We start from the raw sequence: 25,551 nt of genomic DNA, 5'->3' as shown, positions 1-25,551 counted from the left end.
TTTGTTCGCCTCGTTGTGGGGGGGATCGCTGGGGGCCGTCACACTGAGGACGGTGTTTGTTCGCCTCGGTGTGGGGGGATCGCTGGGGGCCGTAACAGTAAGGACAGTGTTTGTTCGCCTCGGTGTGGGGGGGATCGCTGGGGGCCGTCACACTGAGGACGGTGTTTGCTCGCCTTGTTGTGGGGGGGGATCGCTGGGGGCCGTCACACTAAGGACGGTGTTTGTTCGCCTCGGTGTGGGGGGAATCGCTGGGGGCCGTCACACTAAGGACGGTGTTTGTTCGCCTCGGTGTGGGGGGGGATCGCTGGGGGCCGTCACACTGAGGACGGTGTTTGTTCGCCTTGGTGTGGGGGGGAACGCTGGGGGCCGTAACAGTAAGGACAGTGTTTGTTCGCCTCGTTGTGGGGGGGATCGCTGGGGGCCGTCACACTGAGGACGGTGTTTGTTCGCCTCGGTGTGGGGGGATCGCTGGGGGCCGTAACAGTAAGGACAGTGTTTGTTCGCCTCGTTGTGGGGGGGATCGCTGGGGGCCGTAACAGTAAGGACAGTGTTTGTTCGCCTCGGTGTGGGGGGGATCGCTGGGGGCCGTCACACTGAGGACGGTGTTTGCTCGCCTTGTTGTGGGGGGGGGTCGCTGGGGGCCGTCACACTAAGGACGGTGTTTGTTCGCCTCGGTGTGGGGGGAATCGCTGGGGGCCGTCACACTAAGGACGGTGTTTGTTCGCCTCGGTGTGGGGGGGATCGCTGGGGGCCGTCACACTGAGGACGGTGTTTGTTCGCCTCGGTGTGGGGGGGATCGCTGGGGGCCGTCACACTGAGGACGGTGTTTGTTCGCCTCGGTGTGGGGGGGATCGCTGGGGGCCGTCACACTAAGGACGGTGTTTGTTCGCCTCGGTGTGGGGGGGATCGCTGGGGGCCGTCACACTGAGGACGGTGTTTGTTCGCCTCGGTGTGGGGGGGGGGGTCGCTGGGGGCCGTCACACTGAGGACGGTGTTTGTTCGCCTCGTTGTGGGGGGGGGGTCGCTGGGGGCCGTCACACTGAGGACGGTGTTTGTTCGCCTCGTTGTGGGGGGGGTCGCTGGGGGCCGTCACACTGAGGACGGTGTTTGTTCGCCTCGGTGTGGGGGGGGATCGCTGGGGGCCGTCACACTGAGGACGGTGTTTGTTCGCCTCGGTGTGGGGGGGGATAGCTGGGGGCCGTCACACTGAGGACGGTGTTTGTTCGCCTCGGTGTGGGGGGGATCGCTGGGGGCCGTCACACTGAGGACGGTGTTTGTTCGCCTCGGTGTGGGGGGATCGCTGGGGGCCGTCACACTGAGGACGGTGTTTGCTCGCCTTGTTGTGTGGGGGGATCGCTGGGGGCGTCACACTAAGGACGGTGTTTGTTCGCCTCGTTGTGGGGGGGGGAATCGCTGGGGGCCGTCACACTGAGGACGGTGTTTGTTCGCCTCGGTGTGGGGCGATCGCTGGGGGCCGTCACACTGAGGACGGTGTTTGTTTGCCTCGGTGTAGGGGGATCGCTGGGGGCCGTCACACTGAGGACGGTGTTTGTTCGCCTCGGTGTGGGGGGGATCGCTGGGGGCCGTCACACTGAGGACGGTGTTTGTTCGCCTCGGTGTGGGGGGGGGATCGCTGGGGGCCGTCACACTAAGGACGGTGTTTGTTTGCCTCGGTGTGGGGGGATCGCTGGGGCCGTCACACTGAGGACAGTGTTTGTTCGCCTCGGTGTGGGGGGGGATCGCTGGGGGCGTCACACTAAGGACGGTGTTTGTTCGCCTCGTTGTGGGGGGATCGCTGGGGGCCGTCACACTGAGGACGGTGTTTGTTCGCCTCAGTGTGGGGGGGGATCGCTGGGGGCCGTCACACTGAGGACGGTGTTTGTTCGCCTCATTGTGGGGGGGATCGCTGGGGGCCGTCACACTAAGGACGGTGTTTGTTCGCCTCGTTGTGGGGGGGGGATCGCTGGGGGCCGTCACACTGAGGACGGTGTTTGTTCGCCTCGGTGTGGGGCGATCGCTGGGGGCCGTCACACTGAGGACGGTGTTTGTTTGCCTCGGTGTAGGGGGATCGCTGGGGGCCGTCACACTAAGGACGGTGTTTGTTTGCCTCGGTGTGGGGGGATCGCTGGGGCCGTCACACTGAGGACAGTGTTTGTTCGCCTCGGTGTGGGGGGGATCGCTGGGGGCGTCACACTAAGGACGGTGTTTGTTCGCCTCGTTGTGGGGGGATCGCTGGGGGCCGTCACACTGAGGATGGTGTTTGTTCGCCTTGTTGTGGGGGGGGATCGCTGGGGGCGTCACACTGAGGACGGTGTTTGTTCGCCTCGGTGTGGGGGGATTGCTGGGGGCCGTCACACTGAGGACGGTGTTTGTTCGCCTTGTTGTGGGGGGGGGAATCGCTGGGGGGCGTCACACTGAGGACGGTGTTTGTTCGCCTCGGTGTGGGGGGGATCGCTGGGGGCGTCACACTGAGGACGGTGTTTGTTCGCCTCGGTGTGGGGGGGATCGCTGGGGGCGTCACACTGAGGACGGTGTTTGTTCGCCTCGGTGTGGGGGGAATCGCTGGGGGCCGTCACACTGAGGATGGTGTTTGTTCGCCTCATTGTGGGGGGGATCGCTGGGGGCCGTCACACTGAGGACGGTGTTTGTTCGCCTCGTTGTGGGGGGATCGCTGTGGGCCGTCACACTAAGGACGGTGTTTGTTCGCCTCGGTCTGGGGGGGATCGCTGTGGGCCGTCACACTAAGGACGGTGTTTGTTCGCCTCGGTGTGGGGGGGATCGCTGGGGGCCGTCACACTAAGGACGGTGTTTGTTCGCCTCGGTGTGGGGGGGATGGCTGGGGGCCGTCACACTAAGGACGGTGTTTGTTCGCCTCGTTGTGGGGGGGGATCGCTGGGGGCCGTCACACTGAGGACGGTGTTTGTTCGCCTCGGTGTGGGGGGGAATCGCTGGGGGCCGTCACACTAAGGACGGTGTTTGTTCGCCTCGGTGTGGGGGGGGATCGCTGGGGGCGTCACACTAAGGACGGTGTTTGTTCGCCTCGGTGTGTGGGGATCGCTGGGGGCCGTCACACTGAGGATGGTGTTTGTTCGCCTCGGTGTGGGGGGGATCGCTGGGGGCCGTCACACTGAGGATGGTGTTTGTTCGCCTCGGTGTGTGGGGATCGCTGGGGGCCGTCACACTGAGGATGGTGTTTGTTCGCCTCGGTGTGGGGGGGATCGCTGGGGGCCGTCACACTAAGGACGGTGTTTGTTCGCCTCGGTGTGTGGGGATCGCTGGGGGCCGTCACACTAAGGACGGTGTTTGTTCGCCTCGGTGTGGGGGGATCGCTGGGGGCCGTCACACTGAGGATGGTGTTTGTTCGCCTCGGTGTGGGGGGGATCGCTGGGGGCCGTCACACTAAGGACGGTGTTTGTTCGCCTCGGTGTGGGGGGATCGCTGGGGGCCGTCACACTGAGGACGGTGTTTGTTCGCCTCGTTGTGGGGGGGTCGCTGGGGGCCGTCACACTGAGGATGGTGTTTGTTCGCCTCGGTGTGGGGGGATCGCTGGGGGCCGTCACACTGAGGACGGTGTTTGTTCGCCTCGGTGTGGGGGGGATCGCTGGGGGCCGTCACACTGAGGACGGTGTTTGTTCGCCTCGGTGTGGGGGGGATCGCTGGGGGCCGTCACACTGAGGACGGTGTTTGTTCGCCTCGGTGTGGGGGGATCGCTGGGGGCCGTCACACTGAGGATGGTGTTTATTCGCCTCGGTGTGGGGGGATCGCTGGGGGCCGTCACACTGAGGACGGTGTTTGTTCGCCTCGTTGTGGGGGGATCGCTGGGGGCCGTCACACTGAGGACGGTGTTTGTTCGCCTCGGTGTGGGGGGAATCGCTGGGGGCCGTCACACTGAGGACGGTGTTTGTTCGCCTCGTTGTGGGGGGATCGCTGGGGGCCGTCACACTGAGGACGGTGTTTGTTCGCCTCGGTGTGGGGGGATCGCTGGGGGCCGTCACACTGAGGACGGTGTTTGTTCGCCTCGGTGTGGGGGGGATCGCTGGGGGCCGTCACACTGAGGACGGTGTTTGTTCGCCTCGGTGTGTGGGGGGATCGCTGGGGGCGTCACACTAAGGACGGTGTTTGTTCGCCTCGGTGTGGGGGGATCGCTGGGGGCGTCACACTAAGGACGGTGTTTGTTCGCCTCGGTGTGGGGGGAATCGCTGGGGGCCGTCACACTGAGGACGGTGTTTGTTCGCCTCGGTGTGGGGGGATCGCTGGGGGCCGTCACACTGAGGACGGTGTTTGTTCGCCTCGTTGTGGGGGGGGTCGCTGGGGGCCGTCACACTGAGGACGGTGTTTGTTCGCCTCGGTGTGTGGGGGGATCGCTGGGGGCGTCACACTGAGGACGGTGTTTGTTCGCCTCGGTGTGGGGGGATCGCTGGGGGCGTCACACTAAGGACGGTGTTTGTTCGCCTCGGTGTGGGGGGATCGCTGGGGCCGTCACACTAAGGACGGTGTTTGTTCGCCTCGGTGTGGGGGGATCGCTGGGGGCCGTCACACTGAGGACGGTGTTTGTTCGCCTCGGTGTGGGGGGATCGCTGGGGGCGTCACACTAAGGACGGTGTTTGTTCGCCTCGGTGTGGGGGAATCGCTGGGGGCCGTCACACTGAGGACGGTGTTTGTTCGCCTCGGTGTGGGGGGATCGCTGGGGGCGTCACACTAAGGACGGTGTTTGTTCGCCTCGGTGTGGGGGAATCGCTGGGGGCCGTCACACTAAGGACGGTGTTTGTTCGCCTCGGTGTGGGGGGATCGCTGGGGCCGTCACACTAAGGACGGTGTTTGTTCGCCTCGGTGTGGGGGGATCGCTGGGGGCCGTCACACTGAGGACGGTGTTTGTTCGCCTCGGTGTGGGGGGATCGCTGGGGGCGTCACACTAAGGACGGTGTTTGTTCGCCTCGGTGTGGGGGAATCGCTGGGGGCCGTCACACTGAGGACGGTGTTTGTTCGCCTCGGTGTGGGGGAATCGCTGGGGGCCGTCACACTGAGGACGGTGTTTGTTCGCCTCGGTGTGGGGGGGATCGCTGGGGGCCGTCACACTGAGGACGGTGTTTGTTCGCCTCGGTGTGGGGGGATCGCTGGGGGCCGTCACACTGAGGACGGTGTTTGTTCGCCTCGGTGTGGGGGGATCGCTGGGGGCCGTCACACTGAGGACGGTGTTTGTTCGCCTCGGTGTGGGGGGATCGCTGGGGGCCGTCACACTGAGGACGGTGTTTGTTCGCCTCGGTGTGGGGGGATCGCTGGGGGCCGTCACACTGAGGACGGTGTTTGTTCGCCTCGGTGTGGGGGGATCGCTGGGGGCCGTCACACTGAGGATGGTGTTTGTTCGCCTCGGTGTGGGGGGGTCGCTGGGGGCCGTCACACTGAGGACGGTGTTTGTTCGCCTCGGTGTGGGGGGGGTCGCTGGGGCCGTCACACTGAGGACGGTGTTTGTTCGCCTTGTTGTGGGGGGGGTCGCTGGGGCCGTCACACTGAGGACGGTGTTTGTTCGCCTCGGTGTGGGGGGGGGTCGCTGGGGGCGTCACACTGAGGACGGTGTTTGTTCGCCTCGGTGTGGGGGGATCGCTGGGGGCGTCACACTGAGGACGGTGTTTGTTCGCCTCGGTGTGGGGGGATCGCTGGGGGCGTCACACTGAGGACGGTGTTTGTTCGCCTTGTTGTGGGGGGATCGCTGGGGGCGTCACACTGAGGACGGTGTTTGTTCGCCTCGTTGTGGGGGGATTGCTGGGGGCGTCACACTGAGGACGGTGTTTGTTCGCCTTGTTGTGGGGGGATCGCTGGGGGCGTCACACTGAGGATGGTGTTTGTTCGCCTTGTTGTGGGGGGATCGCTGGGGGCGTCACACTGAGGACAATGTCAAACTATGAAAAAAGAAGAAGTGAAAAGCACATTATAAACACTGAAGACGTCCCCTTGTGAGAAAATGTAAATGTGACCTCAGCGAGCGCAGCCCCCGCCTGACACCAGCTCCGCTGCCACTAAAGACCCTTCCTCACCTCCAGGAGCGGGCATGTCAGGGGGGGACATACACTGTATAAAGGGGAGGACGATAGCCGGATTATACAGGAGGCAATGGAGGCCGAAGCATAAGCAGGGGTCTGGGGCTGATCTGGGGCTGAGGGGGCGCTGTTGCATTGAATTGTATGGAAACTTTCTGGCCTGCCAGTGGTGAAACGTGGTACTGCAGGTGACGGAGAGAATGCTTATGTGGAGCCTCATTTACCAAGTGGAATTCTCCAAAGAAAAAGTGATAGGAAAAGCGTCAGAAAAGCGTCAGGGGCCGCAGAAAGGTAAAAAATCAAGACCCCCAACACGATCACATAGCTCGGGACCCCAGAAGAAAGGATCAGACACCAGGGTGCTGGGAAGTGATACATGTGGTGGGGGCCATCAGAGGATAAAGGGTGAAGGGCAGGGAAAGGGGAAAGAGAGGGCGATATGTGATACGACAGGAGAGATGAGGAGGGGCAGGTGACTGTGGGGTGGGGGGCAGGTGACTGTGGGGTGGGGGGCAGGTGACTATGGGGTGGGGAGGCAGGTGACTATGGGGTGGGGAGGCAGGTGACTATGGGGTGGGGAGGCAGGTGACTATGGGGTGGGGGGGTCAGGGGACTATGGGGGAGGCAGGAGACTATGGGTGGGGGAGGCAGGGGACTATGGGGTGGGGGGGCAGGTGACTATGGGGTGGGGGGCAGGTGACTATGGGGGGGGTGGCAGGTGACTATGGGGGGGGGTGGCAGGTGACTATGGGGTGGGGTGGCAGGTGACTATGGGGGAGGCAGGAGACTATGGGTGGGGGAGGCAGGGGACTATGGGGTGGGGGGGCAGGTGACTATGGGGTGGCGGCAGGTGACTATGGGGGGAGCAGGTGACTATGGGGGGTGGCAGGTGACTATGCGGTGGCGGCAGGTGACTATGGGGTGGGGGGCAGGTGACTATGGGGGAGGGGGGCAGGTGACTATGGGGGGGGCAGGTGACTATGGGGGGTGGCAGGTGACTATGGGGTGGGGGGCAGGTGACTATGGGGTGGGGGGCAGGTGACTATGGGGGAGGGGGGCAGGTGACTATGGGGGAGGGGGGCAGGTGACTATGGGGGAGGGGGGCAGGTGACTATGGGGGGGCGGCAGGTGACTATGGGGTGGCGGCAGGTGACTATGGGGGGTGGCAGGTGACTATGCGGTGGCGGCAGGTGACTATGGGGTGGGGGGCAGGTGACTATGGGGGAGGGGGGCAGGTGACTATGGGGGAGGGGGGCAGGTGACTATGGGGGGGGGCAGGTGACTATGGGGTGGGGGTGGCAGGTGACTATGGGGGGGTGGCAGGTGACTATGGGGGGGGGGGTCAGGTGACTATGGGGGGGGGTCAGGTGACTATGGGGGGGGTGGCAGGTGACTATGGGGGGAGGGGGGGCAGGTGACTATGGGGGTGGGGTGGGCAGGTGACTATGGGGGGGGGCAGGTGACTATGGGGGGGGCAGGTGACTATGGGGGAGGGGGGGCAGGTGACTATGGGGGTGGGGGGTGGCAGGTCCCTAGGGGGGGGGGGCAGGTGACTATGGGGGAGGGGGGGCAGGTGACTATGGGGGAGGGGGGGGGCAGGTGACTATGGGGGTGGGGGGGGTGGCAGGTGACTATGGGGGGGTGGCAGGTGACTATGGGGGGGGCAGGTGACTTGGGGGGGGTGGCAGGTGACTATGGGGGGGGTGGCAGGTGACTATGGGGGGAGGGGGGGGCAGGTGACTATGGGGGTGGGGTGGGCAGGTGACTATGGGGGGCAGGTGACTATGGGGGGGGGCAGGTGACTACGGGGGAGGGGGGGCAGGTGACTATGGGGGTGGGGGGTGGCAGGTGACTACGGGGGGGGGCAGGTGACTATGGGGTGGGGGCAGGTGACTATGGGGGGGGCAGGTGACTATGGGGGGGGTGGCAGGTGACTATGGGGGGGGGGTGGGGGGTGGCAGGTGAGTCCGAGGTGGCGGCAGGTGTGGAGGGCAGGAGGGAGCTGGGCAGTGACGAGCCGCGGATGCCGGCCCCTCCTGCCCTGATGCCGGCTCTGCCTGGAGGAGGAGGAGGGAGCTGTGCTGACAGTCGGAGGATGCAGCTGCACATCCAGTCTTGTGTTCCGCTGTGAGCGGCGGCTGCTGGGGACGATCTGAGCTGCGGAGAGTGGAGCGGCACCGGAGCATACAGCGGAGCATACAGCGGAGGATACAGCGAGGATCGCCGGGGCCGCTGCGCCCGCCGCCGGGGTGATGGGGACGGGATGTCTCGGGCTGGAGCTGCTGCTGGGCTGGACGCTGCTCGCCGGAGGTAGGAGACATCGCGGCGCGAAGTTTGTGAGCGGCGGCGGCCGGTGCTGGAGCGGGATGTGGCCGCTGTGTGGAGCCGCCGCTGCCGGAGGTCGCTGGTCCCGGTCTGGGGACGATTTCCCGTCTGCACGATGTGTCTGCTGTCAGGCTGGACTCTGGTGCTGGTTGTTTCGGGCGGACTCTCTGGTGTTTGTGTTCGGGGGGAGGGGGGGGATGTGGAGCTGCAGGTCAGACATCACCTGTTGGAATTTGCTGAAAACTGAGGCTGCTGAGGACCTGGAGGTGACATTGTGAAAACAGTGGCGGGGAGATTGTTACCTTCCTGTATATACTGTGCCCTGCCGGGGAAATGGGGGACCCTCCTGTATATACTGTGCCCTGCCAGGGACATGGGGGACCCTCCTGTATATACTGTGCCCTGCCGATGAAATGGGGGACCCTCCTGTATATACTGTGCCCTGCCAGGGACATGGGGGACCCTCCTGTATATTCTGTGCCCTGCTGGGGAAATGGGGGACCCTCCTGTATATTCTGTGCCCTGCCGGGGAAATGGGGGACCCTCCTGTATATTCTGTGCCCTGCCGGGGAAATGGGGGACCCTCCTGTATATACTGTGCCCTGCCAGGGACATGGGGGACCCTCCTGTATATACTGTGCCCTGCCGGGGAAATGGGGGACCCTCCTGTATATACTGTGCCCTGCCGGGGAAATGGGGGACCCTCCTGTATATACTGTGCCCTGCCGGGGAAATGGGGGACCCTCCTGTATATACTGTGCCCTGCCGGGGAAATGGGGGACCCTCCTGTATATACTGTGCCCTGCCGGGGAAATGGGGGACCCTCCTGTATATACTGTGCCCTGCCGGGGAAATGGGGGACCCTCCTGTATATACTGTGCCCTGCCAGGGACATGGGGGACCCTCCTGTATATACTGTGCCCTGCCAGGGACATGGGGGACCCTCCTGTGTATACTGTGCCCTGCCAGGGACATGGGGGACCCTCCTGTGTATACTGTGCCCTGCCAGGGACATGGGGGACCCTCCTGTGTATACTGTGCCCTGCCAGGGACATGGGGGACCCTCCTGTGTATACTGTGCCCTGCCGGGGAAATGGGGGACCCTCCTGTGTATATTGTGCCCTGCCAGGGACATGGGGGACCCTCCTGTGTATACTGTGCCCTGCCAGGGACATGGGGGACCCTCCTGTGTATACTGTGCCCTGCCAGGGACATGGGGGACCCTCCTGTGTATACTGTGCCCTGCCAGGGACATGGGGGACCCTCCTGTGTATACTGTGCCCTGCCAGGGACATGGGGGACCCTCCTGTGTATACTGTGCCCTGCCGGGGAAATGGGGGACCCTCCTGTGTATACTGTGCCCTGCCAGGGACATGGGGGACCCTCCTGTGTATACTGTGCCCTGCCAGGGACATGGGGGACCCTCCTGTGTATACTGTGCCCTGCCAGGGAAATGGAGGACCCTCCTGTATATACTGTGCCCTGCCGGGGACATGGGGGACCCTCCTGTATATACTGTGCCCTGCCAGGGACATAGGGACCTTCTTGTGTATACTGTGCCCTGCCAGGGACATGGGGACCTTCTTGTGTATACTGTGCCCTGCCAGGGACATGGGGACCTTCTTGTGTATACTGTGCCCTGCCAGGGACATGGGGGACCCTCCTGTGTATACTGTGCCCTGCCAGGGACATGGGGACCTTCTTGTGTATACTGTGCCCTGCCAGGGACATGGGGGACCCTCCTGTGTATACTGTGCCCTGCCAGGGACATGGGGGACCCTGCTGTATATACTGTGCCCTGCCAGGGACATGGGGACCTTCTTGTGTATACTGTGCCCTGCCAGGGACATGGGGACCTTCTTGTGTATACTGTGCCCTGCCAGGGACATAGGGACCTTCTTGTGTATACTGTGCCCTGCCAGGGACATGGGGACCTTCTTGTATATACTGTGCCCTGCCAGGGACATGGGGACCTTCTTGTATATACTGTGCCCTGCCAGGGACATAGGGACCTTCTTGTATATACTGTGCCCTGCCAGGGACATGGGGACCTTCTTGTATATACTGTGCCCTGCTCGGAGCTTGTGCGGTCACTTGTTGCGAGGGGAGTGGACCCTCAGTGCTGATGATGAGGTTCATGGGGTGAAGTTCCGGCCACGATGCCAGGGCTGCCCGCATTATGCATGGTGGCAGCCGGTGATCCTGCGCTGGCAGTGGGAGGGTGAGGTGCCCGGAGGAGGCGATGGTCAGGCTGTGGGTGCCCTGCCTGCTCTGAGACGAGCCGGTCCTTCCGCCTCATGCTATTCCTGGTACCACGGCAGGCGCGGATCTCCGGAGATCAGCCCCTCTGTGCCCCAGATCTGATCACCGGCAGCGGAGGAGGAAGGCGATACATGGTCTGCACATATCCACAGACTCCAGACAGGGCTGAGCTCAGGACATGGAGCCTGGGGATCTGCTCTGGAGTCTGGGGATCGGTTTTGGATCCTGGGGATCCTGCGATTGCTGCTTTTCCTGACTCCCTGGTCCCTGTGTGCAGAGTTCTGTGCTCGGTTCCGTTCATGAATCCGCTGTCACATTTTGCTTCTTCGGTCACTTTGCTCGTCATTAAACTTGCAGCAAAGATTAAACCTGTCTTCTTGAGAAACGTCAGAGAAAGATGAGGAGAAATGAAGTTTGGTGGATATTGAGGCGGGGATGAATGTGACGGTTCCTCGCCCGGTTGCTTCATGTTGTGAATGTAACGTTCCATCTATTATTGATACATTGTAATGCTGGCGGAGCAGCCGGAATAGGAGCACCGCGCAAACTGCACCGGATCATACCGATGGTGACATCTCACATCTGCTCCATCAGATCCAGAATTGAGTTCACGTCTTGTAATCAACTGTTGGATCATTTCTTCTCCGTTGTTAAGTAACTGATTTCTGCCGATTCTGTGTTTTTGTTTTTGTTTTTTTTAGCATGGGAGTCTATGGAGAACGGATCCGTTAGCAGATCTCTACTTAGCCTCCATTTTTCTTGCATTTGTAACTGATCCATTTTTTTCTTACAGGATCCGTTTCAAATTGAAAATAAATTGCAATCAGGTAACGGATCCGTTCTCCATAAACTCTGATATTGAAAAAAGGGATTCGGAAGGATCTGTTCTAACAGATGATAACAGGACATGTGAACTCAGCCTTACAATCCGGGCTCAGGATCCCTAGAAAGCAGGGATCACTGAACCAGGCACTACAATAGGGAAGGGAGTTTATAAAGCACCAGACCATAGGACCGGCGAATAATATAATACTGATCCCACCCCGAGCCTTAGAAAGTCAGGAATGGCATAAAGGGATCCCTGTAATCAGGTCGCGGATCTCAGTAATAAAGTCGCGATCCCTGTAATAAGGTCACGATCCCTGTAATAAGGTCACGATCCCTGTAATAAGGTCAGGGATCTCTGTAAATAGTTTGCGATCCCTGTGATAAGGTCGAGGATCCCTGTGATAAGGTCGAGGATCCCTGTGATAAGGTCGAGGATCCCTGTGATAAGGTCGAGGATCCCTGTGATAAGGTCGAGGATCCCTGTGATAAGGTCGAGGATCCCTGTGATAAGGTCGAGGATCCCTGTGATAAGGTTGGGGATCCCTGTGATAAGGTCGGGGATCCCTGTGATAAGGTCGCGGATCCCTGTGATAAGGTCGCGGATCCCTGTGATAAGGTCGCGGATCCCTGTGATAAGGTCACGATCCCTGTAATAAGGTCACGATCCCTGTAATAAGGTCAGGGATCTCTGTAAATAGTTTGCGATCCCTGTGATAAGGTCGAGGATCCCTGTGATAAGGTCGAGGATCCCTGTGATAAGGTCGAGGATCCCTGTGATAAGGTTGGGGATCCCTGTGATAAGGTCGCGGATCCCTGTGATAAGGTCGCGGATCCCTGTGATAAGGTCGCGGATCCCTGTGATAAGGTCGCGGATCCCTGTGATAAGGTCGCGGATCCCTGTGATAAGGTCGCGGATCCCTGTGATAAGGTCGCGGATCCCTGTGATAAGGTCGCGGATGCCTGTGATAAGGTCGCGGATCCCTGTGATAAGGTCGCGGATCCCTGTGATAAGGTCGCGATCCCTGTAATAAGGTCACGATCCCTGTAATAAGGTCAGGGATCTCTGTAAATAGTTTGCGATCCCTGTGATAAGGTCGAGGATCCCTGTGATAAGGTCGAGGATCCCTGTGATAAGGTCGAGGATCCCTGTGATAAGGTCGAGGATCCCTGTGATAAGGTCGGGGATCCCTGTGATAAGGTCGCGGATCCCTGTGATAAGGTCGCGGATCCCTGTGATAAGGTCGCGGATCCCTGTGATAAGGTCGCGGATCCCTGTGATAAGGTCGCGGATGCCTGTGATAAGGTCGCGGATCCCTGTGATAAGGTCGCGGATCCCTGTGATAAGGTCGCGGATCCCTGTGATAAGGTCGCGGATGCCTGTGATAAAGTCGCGGATCCCTGTGATAAGGTCGCGGATCCCTGTGATAAGGTCGCGGATCCCTGTGATAAGGTCGCGGATGCCTGTGATAAGGTCGCGGATGTCTGTGATAAGGTCGCGGATGCCTGTGATAAGGTCGCGGATGCCTGTGATAAGGTCGCGGATCCCTGTGATAAGGTCGCGGATCCCTGTGATAAGGTCGCGGATCCCTGTGATAAGGTCGCGGATCCCTGTGATAAGGTCGCGGATGCCTGTGATAAGGTCGCGGATGCCTGTGATAAGGTCGCGGATGCCTGTGATAAGGTCGCGGATGCCTGTGATAAGGTCGCGGATGCCTGTGATAAGGTTGCGGATGCCTGTGATAAGGTCGCGGATCCCTGTGATAAGGTCGCGGATCCCTGTGATAAGGTCGCGGTTCCCTGTACTAAGGTGGCGGATCCCTGTGATAAGGTGGCGGATCCCTGTGATAAGGTGGCGGATCCCTGTGATAAGGTGGCGGATCCCTGTGATAAGGTGGCGGATCCCTGTGATAAGGTGGCGGATGCCTGTGATAAGGTGGCGGATGCCTGTGATAAGGTGGCGGATGCCTGTGATAAGGTGGCGGATGCCTGTGATAAGGTGGCGGATGCCTGTGATAAGGTGGCGGATGCCTGTGATAAGGTGGCGGATGCCTGTGATAAGGTGGCGGATCCCTGTGATAAGGTGGCGGATCCCTGTGATAAGGTGGCGGATCCCTGTGATAAGGTGGCGGATCCCTGTGATAAGGTGGCGGATCCCTGTGATAAGGTGGCGGATGCCTGTGATAAGGTGGCGGATGCCTGTGATAAGGTGGCGGATGCCTGTGATAAGGTGGCGGATGCCTGTGATAAGGTGGCGGATCCCTGTGATAAGGTCGCGGATCCCTGTGATAAGGTCGCGGTTCCCTGTACTAAGGTGGCGGATCCCTGTGATAAGGTGACGGATCCCTGTGATAAGGTGGCGGATCCCTGTGATAAGGTGGCGGATCCCTGTGATAAGGTGGCGGATCCCTGTGGTCAGATTTCCCCCAGAAGAGGGGTTGGGGCTACGTCTCTTCCCAGCTCACCCCTCAGGTCTCGGTCTGCGGCCGCTATTCTTGGATCTGGACTATTCCTGCACATCCCAGCACTCGCTCTGCCCTCACAAATGGGCCGCAGAGGTCAGACCATGTCTCCTATTAATAACCAATGCATCTGTAGAAATACCTAATGTGCCCGCAGCTCCTCCGCCAGGAAAGCAGGGAGCAATGGCAGCTAAAGCCTTGCATTCATGCCCGTGTTCCAGGCGTCAATCATCCCTATCTGAAGCAGCAATTTCTATCTCCGCTGCTCTCCTTCTCCCTCTGATCAATCTTCCTAAGCCTCCATGTCAGTCTATTTATGGAGCCGATGCTCTTACAGTAAAGACAGCACAGTTCCAGTCTGGGAGAGCGGCAGGTTAGATACATTCCTGTACAGATGCACGGCTGACACAATAGGGGCTGAGGGAGCAGGCGGTGCCCGGTGCCCACAAGGTGCCAACTAGCCCCATTGCTTCGGGCCGAGTATTTACTGACAGGGCTGATGCCGGAAACAAAGGGTTTGCACTGGATGAAAGATCAGTCATTACTCTGAATATTGGGTGATTCTGCAGGTAATGGTCAAGGGGCGATTCTGCAGGTAACGGTCAGGGGGCGATTCTGCAGGTAACGGTCAGGGGGCGATTCTGCAGGTAACGGTCAGGGGGTGATTCTGCAGGTAACGGTCAGGGGGCGATTCTGCAGGTAACGGTCAGGGGGCGATTCTGCAGGTAACGGTCAGGGGGCGATTCTGCAGGTAACGGTCAGGGGGCGATTCTGCAGGTAACGGTCAGGGGGTGATTCTGCAGGTAACGGTCAGGGGGCGATTCTGCAGGTAACGGTCAGGGGGCGATTCTGCAGGTAACGGTCAAGGGGCGATTCTGCAGGTAACGGTCAGGGGGCGATTCTGCAGGTAACGGTCAGGGGGCGATTCTGCAGGTAACGGTCAGGGGGTGATTCTGCAGGTAACGGTCAGGGGGCGATTCTGCAGGTAACGGTCAGGGGGCGATTCTGCAGGTAACGGTCAGGGGGCGATTCTGCAGGTAACGGTCAGGGGGCGATTCTGCAGGTAACGGTCAGGGGGCGATTCTGCAGGTAACGGTCAGGGGGTGATTCTGCAGGTAACGGTCAGGGGGCGATTCTGCAGGTAACGGTCAGGGGGCGATTCTGCAGGTAACGGTCAGGGGGCGATTCTGCAGGTAACAGGGGGCGATTCTGCAGGTAACAGTCAGGGGGCGATTCTGCAGGTAACGGTCAGGGGGCGATTCTGCAGGTAACGGTCAGGGGGCGATTCTGCAGGTAACGGTCAGGGGGCGATTCTGCAGGTAACGGTCAGGGGGCGATTCTGCAGGTAGCGGTCAGGGGGTGATTCTGCAGGTAACCCGGTCCTTCCACCGTCCGGGGCCCGGTCCTTCCACCGTCCGGGGCCCGGTCCTTCCACCGTCCGGGGCCCGGTCCTTCCACCGTCCGGGGCCCGGTCCTTCCACCGTCCGGGGCCCGGTCCTTCCACCGTCCGGGGCCCGGTCCTTCCACCGTCCGGGGCCCGGTCCTTCCACCGTCCGGGGCCCGGTCCTTCCACCGTCCGGGGCCCGGTCCTTCCACCGTCCGGGGCCCGCTTTGAGTTATTGGACTGCACAGGGGCCTCTTTCTTCGGTGTCACTATCTGTATGTGGATAATGGCTGATGCTTGATTGTGGTGGTCCGGGTTTGCAGCGTTCCTGACCTGAGGAGGTTGTTGCTTTGCACCGTGTCTGTATCTTGTTGCTCAGACGCCGCGCTGCAGCCGGTCTCTCATCGCAGCTCCCTGTTCTGGGGTCCTGCGCAGTCCCCACATCGGCCATGGCTCCGTTCTTTGGCGGTTTTCGAGGGTCATAAGCTGAACATGGAGCGTTACATTTCCCGTTATTCACTGATTTGCATTCACTTTAGGATATTCTGCCGTTTTGTTTCTGTGTAATTGGATTTCATGCAGGAGGTGAAGCTTCCGGGGCTCCGTAGAGATGAATGGAGGCTGATGGTGGCCGGTCTGTGTGACGGCACTGAACCCGGCCATGCAGAAGTCTTCACACCTTAATGTGAGCTTTGACGACGTGTCATTAACACTAAACCCCATAAACAAGGTGGACTGAAATGTTACAATGTTTAGCAACAGAAAAACGTGGCCACATTCTTCTCAAACAGCGCCACACTCGTCTACAGGTCATCTGTGGTATTACAGCTCAGTCTCATCCACTTTTATATAGCTGAGCTGCAGTACCAGGCACAACCTATAGGCAGGTGTGGCGCTGTTTATGGAGGAAGGTCGCCGTGGTTTTCTAATGCTGACCGACCTCTTATTGTGTTTCCATTATTTATGGAGTAATAGCTCCCTATGTAACAAATAACTGCAAGCTATTGTCCGGGGTTAGCAGCCATTCTGCTGCAGATTAGGGGCAGTGAGCCTGATATCAGCGTTTCCTCCGGCACTGCCTCTGATTGCGCCCCTGAACCCGCTCCGAAATTTTCTCGGCCCCCATAAGTAGTGACCTAATCCCACCAAGACCCCCGGCGCTTCTTATGGAGCTCCACAGAGGAGCACTACAACCTCCATCATGCACAGTGTGCAGCTCGGTGACAGCGCAGGTAGAACAAGCCGCCCTGTGTCTCTGCGGTCATCGTTTCTGTCAATCATCGGGACACATTCACTCAGCGCAGATTTATTACATAAAAGCCATGATCAGAAAAGACAGGAATAAAAGCGGCAGAAACGATGAGTGAGAAGGTTACACCGCCAGGAACGCTGGCCCCGGGGCCCGAAACGTCGCACGTTAGCACAAACAGGCGCTTCACGAGTCCACGAGGCTCCGAAAAAGCGGTGACATCAGTGGCCGCTAAATGAGGTAAAACAAAAAGTCAGGAGCTAAATATAGGGGGGCACGGCTTGTTCATGTGGCGGGGGCACGGCTTGTTCATGTGGCGGGGGCACGGCTTGTTCATGTGGCGGGGGCACGGCTTGTTCATGTGGCGGGGGCACGGCTTTTTCATGTGGCGGGGACACGGCTTGCTCATGCGGCGGGGGCACGGCTTGGTCATGCGGCTGGGGCACGGCTTGGTCATGCGGCGGGGGCACGGCTTGGTCATGCGGCGGGGGCACGGCTTGGTCATGCGGCGGGGGCACGGCTTGGTCATGCGGCGGGGGCACGGCTTGGTCATGCGGCGGGGGCACGGCTTGGTCATGCGGCGGGGGGCACGGCTTGGTCATGCGGCGGGGGGCACGGCTTGGTCATGCGGCGGGGGGCACGGCTTGGTCATGTGCCGGGGGCCTCTGCTGTAAATTCAGCCTGTTTTGACCTCTGGTAAGTGAGCTTTATGACCTTCAGTGTGGCCGTGATGGACCGCATCACCATGTTTCAGTTGTACTGTGGATTCGGCAGTGTCCCTGTAGATGGCGGCTGTGCTGCAGGTGTGAACACAGCTCTGGCAATGGACAGGGCCTGTAAGATGCCGACGCTCATTATGGAGCCACTGATGCTGGACTGAGCAGTAATGGCCGGGTTCACGCCTACATACATGGTTTACATGACGGACATTAATGGCGCCCAGCGTCCTCTATGGGGTGTGTTATATTCCCGTTAGCGCGGCAAACTGCAGAGACTGAAGCTGTGATGGAGCCTCCCATATAAAACCATCCTTCAGGCGCCGGAGATAGCCAACACGGCACGGAGGTCCATGAGAGGAATGGAGGGTGATGGGATCGTCTCCACTTGTCACATGTGCATGGGGTGTGACATGTGTGAGCCCCAATTACAGCGAGCCCCGTCCCCACCGGGATAACACGTATATTGCCCCTCAGTGAAGGAAAATCGATGCTGTCATTGTGCGGCTCTGATCTGGCGCTTTTTTTTTCCATCCGGCGTTCTGTGCCTTTGTAAAGGTAGAAAGTGTCAAAAATAGACTAGAAACAGAAAGAAAGATAAAACGAGGCATCAGATCAAATAAGGGGAATGGGCAACAAGGAGAGAGCAGTGATGAAAAGGAGGGGACAGGGACAGGGGGACGGCGGCTTCAAGAGACGCAGGGGAGAGGTGGGACGTACAGGCGACAGAGGTGTACAGGTTACAGAGAGGCGTACAGGTTACAGAGAGGCGTACAGGTTACAGAGAGGCGTACAGGTGACAGAGAGGCGTACAGGTGACAGAGAGGCGTACAGGTGACAGAGAGGCGTACAGGTGACAGAGAGGCGTACAGGTGAGAGAGAGACGTACAGGTGAGAGAGAGGCGTACAGGTGACAGAGAGACGTACAGGTTACAGAGAGGCGTACAGGTGACAGAGAGGCGTACAGGTGACAGAAAGGCGTACAGGTTACAGAGAGGCGTACAGGTGACAGAGAGGCGTACAGGTGACAGAGAGGCGTACAGGTGACAGAGAGGCGTACAGGTGACAGAGAGGCGTACAGGTGACAGAGAGACGTACAGGTTACAGAGAGGCGTACAGGTGACAGAGAGGCGTACAGGTGACAGAGAGGCGTACAGGTGACAGAAAGGCGTACAGGTGACAGAGAGGCGTACAGGTGACAGAAAGGCGTACAGGTGACAGAGAGGCGTACAGGTGACAGAGAGGCGTACAGGTGACAGAAAGGCGTACAGGTGACAGAGAGGCGTACAGGTGACAGAAAGGCGTACAGGTGACAGAGAGGCGTACAGGTGACAGAAAGGCGTACAGGTGACAGAGAGGCGTACAGGTGACAGAGAGGCGTACAGGTGACAGAAAGGCGTACAGGTGACAGAGGCGTACAGGTGACAGAAAGGCGTACAGGTGACAGAAAGGCGTACAGGTGACAGAGGCGCGTACAGGTGACAGAGAGGCGTACAGGTGACAGAAAGGCGTACAGGTGACAGAGAGGCGTACAGGTGACAGAGGCGTACAGGTGACAGAGGCGTACAGGTGAGAGAGAGGCGTACAGGTGAGAGAGAGGCGTGCAGGTGAGAGAGAGGCGTGCAGGTGAGAGAGAGGCGTGCAGGTGAGAGAGAGGCGTACAGGTGAGAGAGAGGCGTACAGGTGAGAGAGAGGCGTACAGGTGAGAGCGAGGCGTACAGGTGAGAGCGAGGCGTACAGGTGAGAGAGAGGCGTACAGGTGAGAGAGAGGCGTACAGGTGAGAGAGAGGCGTACAGGTGAGAGAGAGGCGTACAGGTGAGAGAGAGGCGTACAGGTGAGAGAGAGGCGTACAGGTGAGAGAGAGGCGTACAGGTGAGAGAGAGGCGTACAGGTGAGAGAGAGGCGTACAGGTGAGAGAGAGGCGTACAGGTGAGAGAGAGGCGTACAGGTGACAGGCGTACAGGTGAGAGAGAGGCGTACAGGTGAGAGAGAGGCGTACAGGGACAGAGAGGCGTACAGGTGACAGTGGCGTACAGGTGACAGTGGCGTACAGGTGACAGAGGCGTACAGGTGACAGAGGCGTACAGGTGTGAGAGAGGCGTACAGGTGTGAGAGAGGCGTACAGGTGACAGAGAGGCGTACAGGTGACAGAGAGGCGTACAGGTGACAGAGAGGCGTACAGGTGACAGAGAGGCGTACAGGTGACAGAGAGGCGTACAGGTGACAGAGAGGCGTACAGGTGACAGAGAGGCGTACAGGTGACAGAGAGGCGTACATGTGAGAGAGAGGCGTACAGGTGAGAGAGAGGCGTACAGGTGAGAGAGAGGCGTACAGGTGAGAGAGAGGCGTACAGGTGAGAGAGAGGCGTACAGGTGAGAGAGAGGCGTACAGGTGAGAGAGAGGCGTACAGGTGAGAGAGAGGCGTACAGGTGAGAGAGAGGCGTACAGGTGAGAGAGAGGCGTACAGGTGAGAGAGAGGCGTACAGGTGAGAGAGAGGCGTACAGGTGACAGGCGTACAGGTGAGAGAGAGGCGTACAGGTGAGAGAGAGGCGTACAGGGACAGAGAGGCGTACAGGTGACAGTGGCGTACAGGTGACAGTGGCGTACAGGTGACAGAGGCGTACAGGTGACAGAGGCGTACAGGTGTGAGAGAGGCGTACAGGTGTGAGAGAGGCGTACAGGTGTGAGAGAGGCGTACAGGTGACAGAGAGGCGTACAGGTGACAGAGAGGCGTACAGGTGACAGAGAGGCGTACAGGTGACAGAGAGGCGTACAGGTGACAGAGAGGCGTACATGTGACAGAGGCGTACAGGTGAGAGAGAGGCGTACAGGTGAGAGAGAGGCGTACAGGTGAGAGAGAGGCGTACAGGTGAGAGAGAGGCGTACAGGTGAGAGAGAGGCGTACAGGTGAGAGAGAGGCGTACAGGTGAGAGAGAGGCGTACAGGTGAGAGAGAGGCGTACATGTGACAGAGGCGTACAGGTGAGAGAGAGGCGTACAGGTGAGAGAGAGGCGTACAGGTGAGAGAGAGGCGTACAGGTGAGAGAGAGGCGTACAGGTGAGAGAGAGGCGTACAGGTGAGAGAGAGGCGTACAGGTGAGAGAGAGGCGTACAGGCGAGAGAGAGGCGTACAGGCGAGAGAGAGGCGTACAGGCGAGAGAGAGGCGTACAGGCGAGAGAGAGGCGTACAGGCGAGAGAGAGGCGTACAGGCGAGAGAGAGGCGTACAGGCGAGAGAGAGGCGTACAGGCGAGAGAGAGGCGTACAGGCGAGAGAGAGGCGTACAGGCGAGAGAGAGGCGTACAGGTGACAGGAAGATAGAGGGAGGAGACGACCCAGCAGGAGTGTGCAGGGGGGGAGCTGAGGCCAGAGAGAAAGATCCCAAAACTGCTCTTTCACTGGAAAGTGTGAACTGTCACCAATGGGGACTGTTAATATTGAATATCTGCATTAATAATGGATGGCGCACATTAAGCCGGAGCATGAATATTAACGCTGTCAGTGCAGTCACTCAGTGGTAAATGGGACACTCTATTAAATGGCTCCGAGCTCTTACTTATGACAGGCTGAAGTAGTGGCAGCTCCGCAGTGCCAGGAGCCGGACGTAGAGCAGACACGCAGCCATGAGCACGCTGCCGCAATCAAGCTCAAGCCTCCCAGCACGGCTACCCCCCATGGTGCAGAGAGTCCGGCAGGGTGGGCTTCACTCTGCTCTGTGAGTATATGTTGTAGGACCAACTCCTGAGCCCATCTGAGGATGTCATCCAGCTCTGTGGTGTACATCGGGCCGAACGCCGAGCACGGGCCCGACGCCAAGCACGGGCCCGACACCGAGCACGGGACCGACGCCAAGCACCGACCTGACACAAAAGAGATTGCCGGGATTAGAAAAACATGATTGTACAACAGCGCCACCCATGCACACAGGTGAGGAGTGGTACTGCAGTTACCCTGAATACTGATGTTCTGCGATGCCACACACGAGTGGTGGGCAGGACGGCTGCTATGTGCACTCTGATCCTGGGCAACCCCTTTAAATCTCGTCACCTGGCATGGTTCAGGGAAATGTGAATGATCCCCAAGCAATCAATAACATTAAAGCCTTAGGTGCAAATATATTCCTGCAGCTCGGTGCATACACTATATGATAAAAGTGCGGATGTAGCAGAGCTGAGTATTATTTGTTTATTTACATAGGACTGCAGGTATCTAGTGCACTGGTTTGCTATAGGTGATACGGATATCAGTCCAGCAGAGCAGTGCATGTCATGTGTCTGCAGGAAGAGAACAGGTTAAGCTCTGCTACATCTGAGGTGACAGCGGTGGTAGATTCCTGATGGGTGACATTCTCCTGTGATTAGTATCCGGCACGTCCGTTCCCGGGATCACCCTGATATTTGCAGCTTGGACGCGGATAACCCCATGTATGTGCATGTTACAGTGAATGAGGCCGTGTGTACAGAACAAGAAAGCACCGACTGCCATCACCGGGAGCCGATATTCAGCGAGCTCATGCACACAAGAGCCTCCTGATGGCAGCAGCGTCTGCAGATCCACCGCCAACCTGCAGCAACAGCCGCGACGTGGCCAGGTACTGTGCCTGCGAATACAGGCCGGACCCAAGGAAAGGATCCCCGGATTACAGCACCTCCAGCTGCATGGGGTCCAGCGCACGCCGGGTATAGAGCGATGAGTGCAGGCTGTCCTGTATACAGTGCCCGAGCACGGAGGAGACAATGGCCTCACTGTATATATGTATTGTGCAGGCTGTCCTGTATACAGTGCCCGAGCACGGAGGAGACAATGGCCTCACTGTATATATGTATTGTGCAGGCTGTCCTGTATACAGTGCCCGAGCACGGAGGAGACAATGGCCTCACTGTATATATGTATGTGCAGGCTGTCCTGTATACAGTGCCCGAGCACGGAGGAGACAATGGCCTCACTGTATATATGTATTGTGCAGGCTGTCCTGTATACAGTGCCCGAGCACGGAGGGGACAGTGACCTCACTGTATATATGTATTGTGCAGGCTGTCCTGTATACGGTGCCCGAGCACGGAGGGGGCAATGGCCTCACTGTATATATGTATTGTGCAGGCTGTCCTGTATACAGTGCCCGAGCACGGAGGGGACAGTGACCTCACTGTATATATGTATTGTGCAGGCTGTCCTGTATACAGTGCCCGAGCACGGAGGAGACAATGGCCTCACTGTATATATGTATTGTGCAGGCTGTCCTGTATACAGTGCCCGAGCACGGAGGAGACAATGGCCTCACTGTATATATGTATTGTGCAGGCTGTCCTGTATACAGTGCCCGAGCACGGAGGAGACAATGGCCTCACTGTATATATGTATTGTGCAGGCTGTCCTGTATACAGTGCCCGAGCACGGAGGAGACAATGGCCTCACTGTATATATGTATTGTGCAGGCTGTCCTGTATACAGTGCCCGAGCACGGAGGTGACAATGGCCTCACTGTATATATGTATTGTGCAGGCTGTCCTGTATACGGTGCCCGAGCACGGAGGGGACAATGGCCTCACTGTATATATGTATGTGCAGGCTGTCCTGTATACAGTGCCCGAGCACGGAGGAGACAATGGCCTCACTGTATATATGTATTGTGCAGGCTGTCCTGTATACAGTGCCCGAGCACGGAGGAGACAATGGCCTCACTGTATATATGTATTGTGCAGGCTGTCCTGTATACGGTGCCCGAGCACGGAGGAGACAATGGCCTCACTGTATATATGTATTATGCAGGCTGTCCTGTATACAGTGCCCGAGCACGGAGGAGACAATGGCCTCACTGTATATATGTATTATGCAGGCTGTCCTGTATACAGTGCCCGAGCACGGAGGGGACAGTGACCTCACTGTATATATGTATTGTGCAGGCTGTCCTGTATACGGTGCCCGAGCACGGAGGAGACAATGGCCTCACTGTATATATGTATTGTGCAGGCTGTCCTGTATACGGTGCCCGAGCACGGAGGAGACAATGGCCTCACTGTATATATGTATTGTGCAGGCTGTCCTGTATACAGTGCCCGAGCACGGAGGAGACAATGGCCTCACTGTATATATGTATTGTGCAGGCTGTCCTGTATACAGTGCCCGAGCACGGAGGAGACAATGGCCTCACTGTATATATGTATTGTGCAGGCTGTCCTGTATACAGTGCCCGAGCACGGAGGAGACAATGGCCTCACTGTATATATGTATTGTGCAGGCTGTCCTGTATACGGTGCCCGAGCACGGAGGAGACAATGGCCTCACTGTATATATGTATTGTGCAGGCTGTCCTGTATACAGTGCCCGAGCACGGAGGAGACAATGGCCTCACTGTATATATGTATTGTGCAGGCTGTCCTGTATACAGTGCCCGAGCACGGAGGAGACAATGGCCTCACTGTATATATGTATTGTGCAGGCTGTCCTGTATACAGTGCCCGAGCACGGAGGAGACAATGGCCTCACTGTATATATGTATTGTGCAGGCTGTCCTGTATACAGTGCCCGAGCACGGAGGAGACAATGGCCTCACTGTATATATGTATTGTGCAGGCTGTCCTGTATACGGTGCCCGAGCACGGAGGGGACAATGGCCTCACTGTATATATGTATTGTGCAGGCTGTCCTGTATACGGTGCCCGAGCACGGAGGAGACAATGGCCTCACTGTATATATGTATTGTGCAGGCTGTCCTGTATACAGTGCCCGAGCACGGAGGAGACAATGGCCTCACTGTATATATGTATTGTGCAGGCTGTCCTGTATACAGTGCCCGAGCACGGAGGAGACAATGGCCTCACTGTATATATGTATTGTGCAGGCTGTCCTGTATACAGTGCCCGAGCACGGAGGAGACAATGGCCTCACTGTATATATGTATTGTGCAGGCTGTCCTGTATACAGTGCCCGAGCACGGAGGAGACAATGGCCTCACTGTGTATATGTATTGTGCAGGCTGTCCTGTATACAGTGCCCGAGCACGGAGGAGACAATGGCCTCACTGTATATATGTATTGTGCAGGCTGTCCTGTATACAGTGCCCGAGCACGGAGGAGACAATGGCCTCACTGTATATATGTATTGTGCAGGCTGTCCTGTATACGGTGCCCGAGCACGGAGGAGACAATGGCCTCACTGTATATATGTATTGTGCAGGCTGTCCTGTATACAGTGCCCGAGCACGGAGGTGACAATGGCCTCACTGTATATATGTATTGTGCAGGCTGTCCTGTATACAGTGCCCGAGCACGGAGGAGACAATGGCCTCACTGTATATATGTATTGTGCAGGCTGTCCTGTATACAGTGCCCGAGCACGGAGGAGACAATGGCCTCACTGTGTATATGTATTGTGCAGGCTGTCCTGTATACAGTGCCCGAGCACGGAGGGGACAATGGCCTCACTGTATATATGTATTGTGCAGGCTGTCCTGTATACAGTGCCTGAGCACGGAGGAGACAATGGCCTCACTGTATATATGTATTGTGCAGGCTGTCCTGTATACAGTGCCCGAGCACGGAGGGGACAATGGCCTCACTGTATATATGTATTGTGCAGGCTGTCCTGTATACGGTGCCCGAGCACGGAGGAGACAATGGCCTCACTGTATATATGTATTGTGCAGGCTGTCCTGTATACGGTGCCCGAGCACGGAGGAGACAATGGCCTCACTGTATATATGTATGTGCAGGCTGTCCTGTATACAGTGCCCGAGCACGGAGGGGACAATGGCCTCACTGTATATATGTATTGTGCAGGCTGTCCTGTATACAGTGCCCGAGCACGGAGGAGACAATGGCCTCACTGTATATATGTATTGTGCAGGCTGTCCTGTATACGGTGCCCGAGCACGGAGGAGACAATGGCCTCACTGTATATATGTATGTGCAGGCTGTCCTGTATACAGTGCCCGAGCACGGAGGAGACAATGGCCTCACTGTATATATGTATTGTGCAGGCTGTCCTGTATACAGTGCCCGAGCACGGAGGAGACAATGGCCTCACTGTATATATGTATTGTGCAGGCTGTCCTGTATACGGTGCCCGAGCACGGAGGAGACAATGGCCTCACTGTATATATGTATTGTGCAGGCTGTCCTGTATACAGTGCCTGAGCACGGAGGAGACAATGGCCTCACTGTATATATGTATTGTGCAGGCTGTCCTGTATACAGTGCCCGAGCACGGAGGAGACAATGGCCTCACTGTATATATGTATTATGCAGGCTGTCCTGTATACAGTGCCCGAGCACGGAGGGGACAATGGCCTCAC

The 25,551-nt window shown here is 58.4% G+C and overlaps 1 protein-coding gene across 2 annotated transcripts in view; it reads left to right on the top strand.

The window, feature by feature from the left end:
• The first annotated feature begins 8,077 nt into the window (after window positions 1–8,077).
• KIRREL3 (kirre like nephrin family adhesion molecule 3) overlaps window positions 8,078–25,551 on the top strand; it is a 1,021,297-nt gene continuing 1,003,823 nt past the window's right edge. Inside the window, exon 1 of one of the 2 annotated variants that reach the window (XM_075328418.1) lies at window positions 8,078–8,345. In XM_075328418.1, the coding sequence (XP_075184533.1) occupies window positions 8,288–8,345 (58 nt within the window). In that variant the 5' untranslated portion in view covers window positions 8,078–8,287. The remainder of the gene's footprint in view (window positions 8,346–25,551) is intronic. The other variant, XM_075328420.1, reaches the window with a different exon arrangement.

This window comes from Anomaloglossus baeobatrachus, chromosome 11 (assembly GCF_048569485.1).
Source record: "Anomaloglossus baeobatrachus isolate aAnoBae1 chromosome 11, aAnoBae1.hap1, whole genome shotgun sequence".
In the NCBI taxonomy this organism is placed as follows: Eukaryota; Metazoa; Chordata; class Amphibia; order Anura; family Aromobatidae; genus Anomaloglossus; species Anomaloglossus baeobatrachus.
Note: the sequence above shows the minus strand (reverse complement) of the source record. Positions and strands in the feature narration are given on the sequence as shown.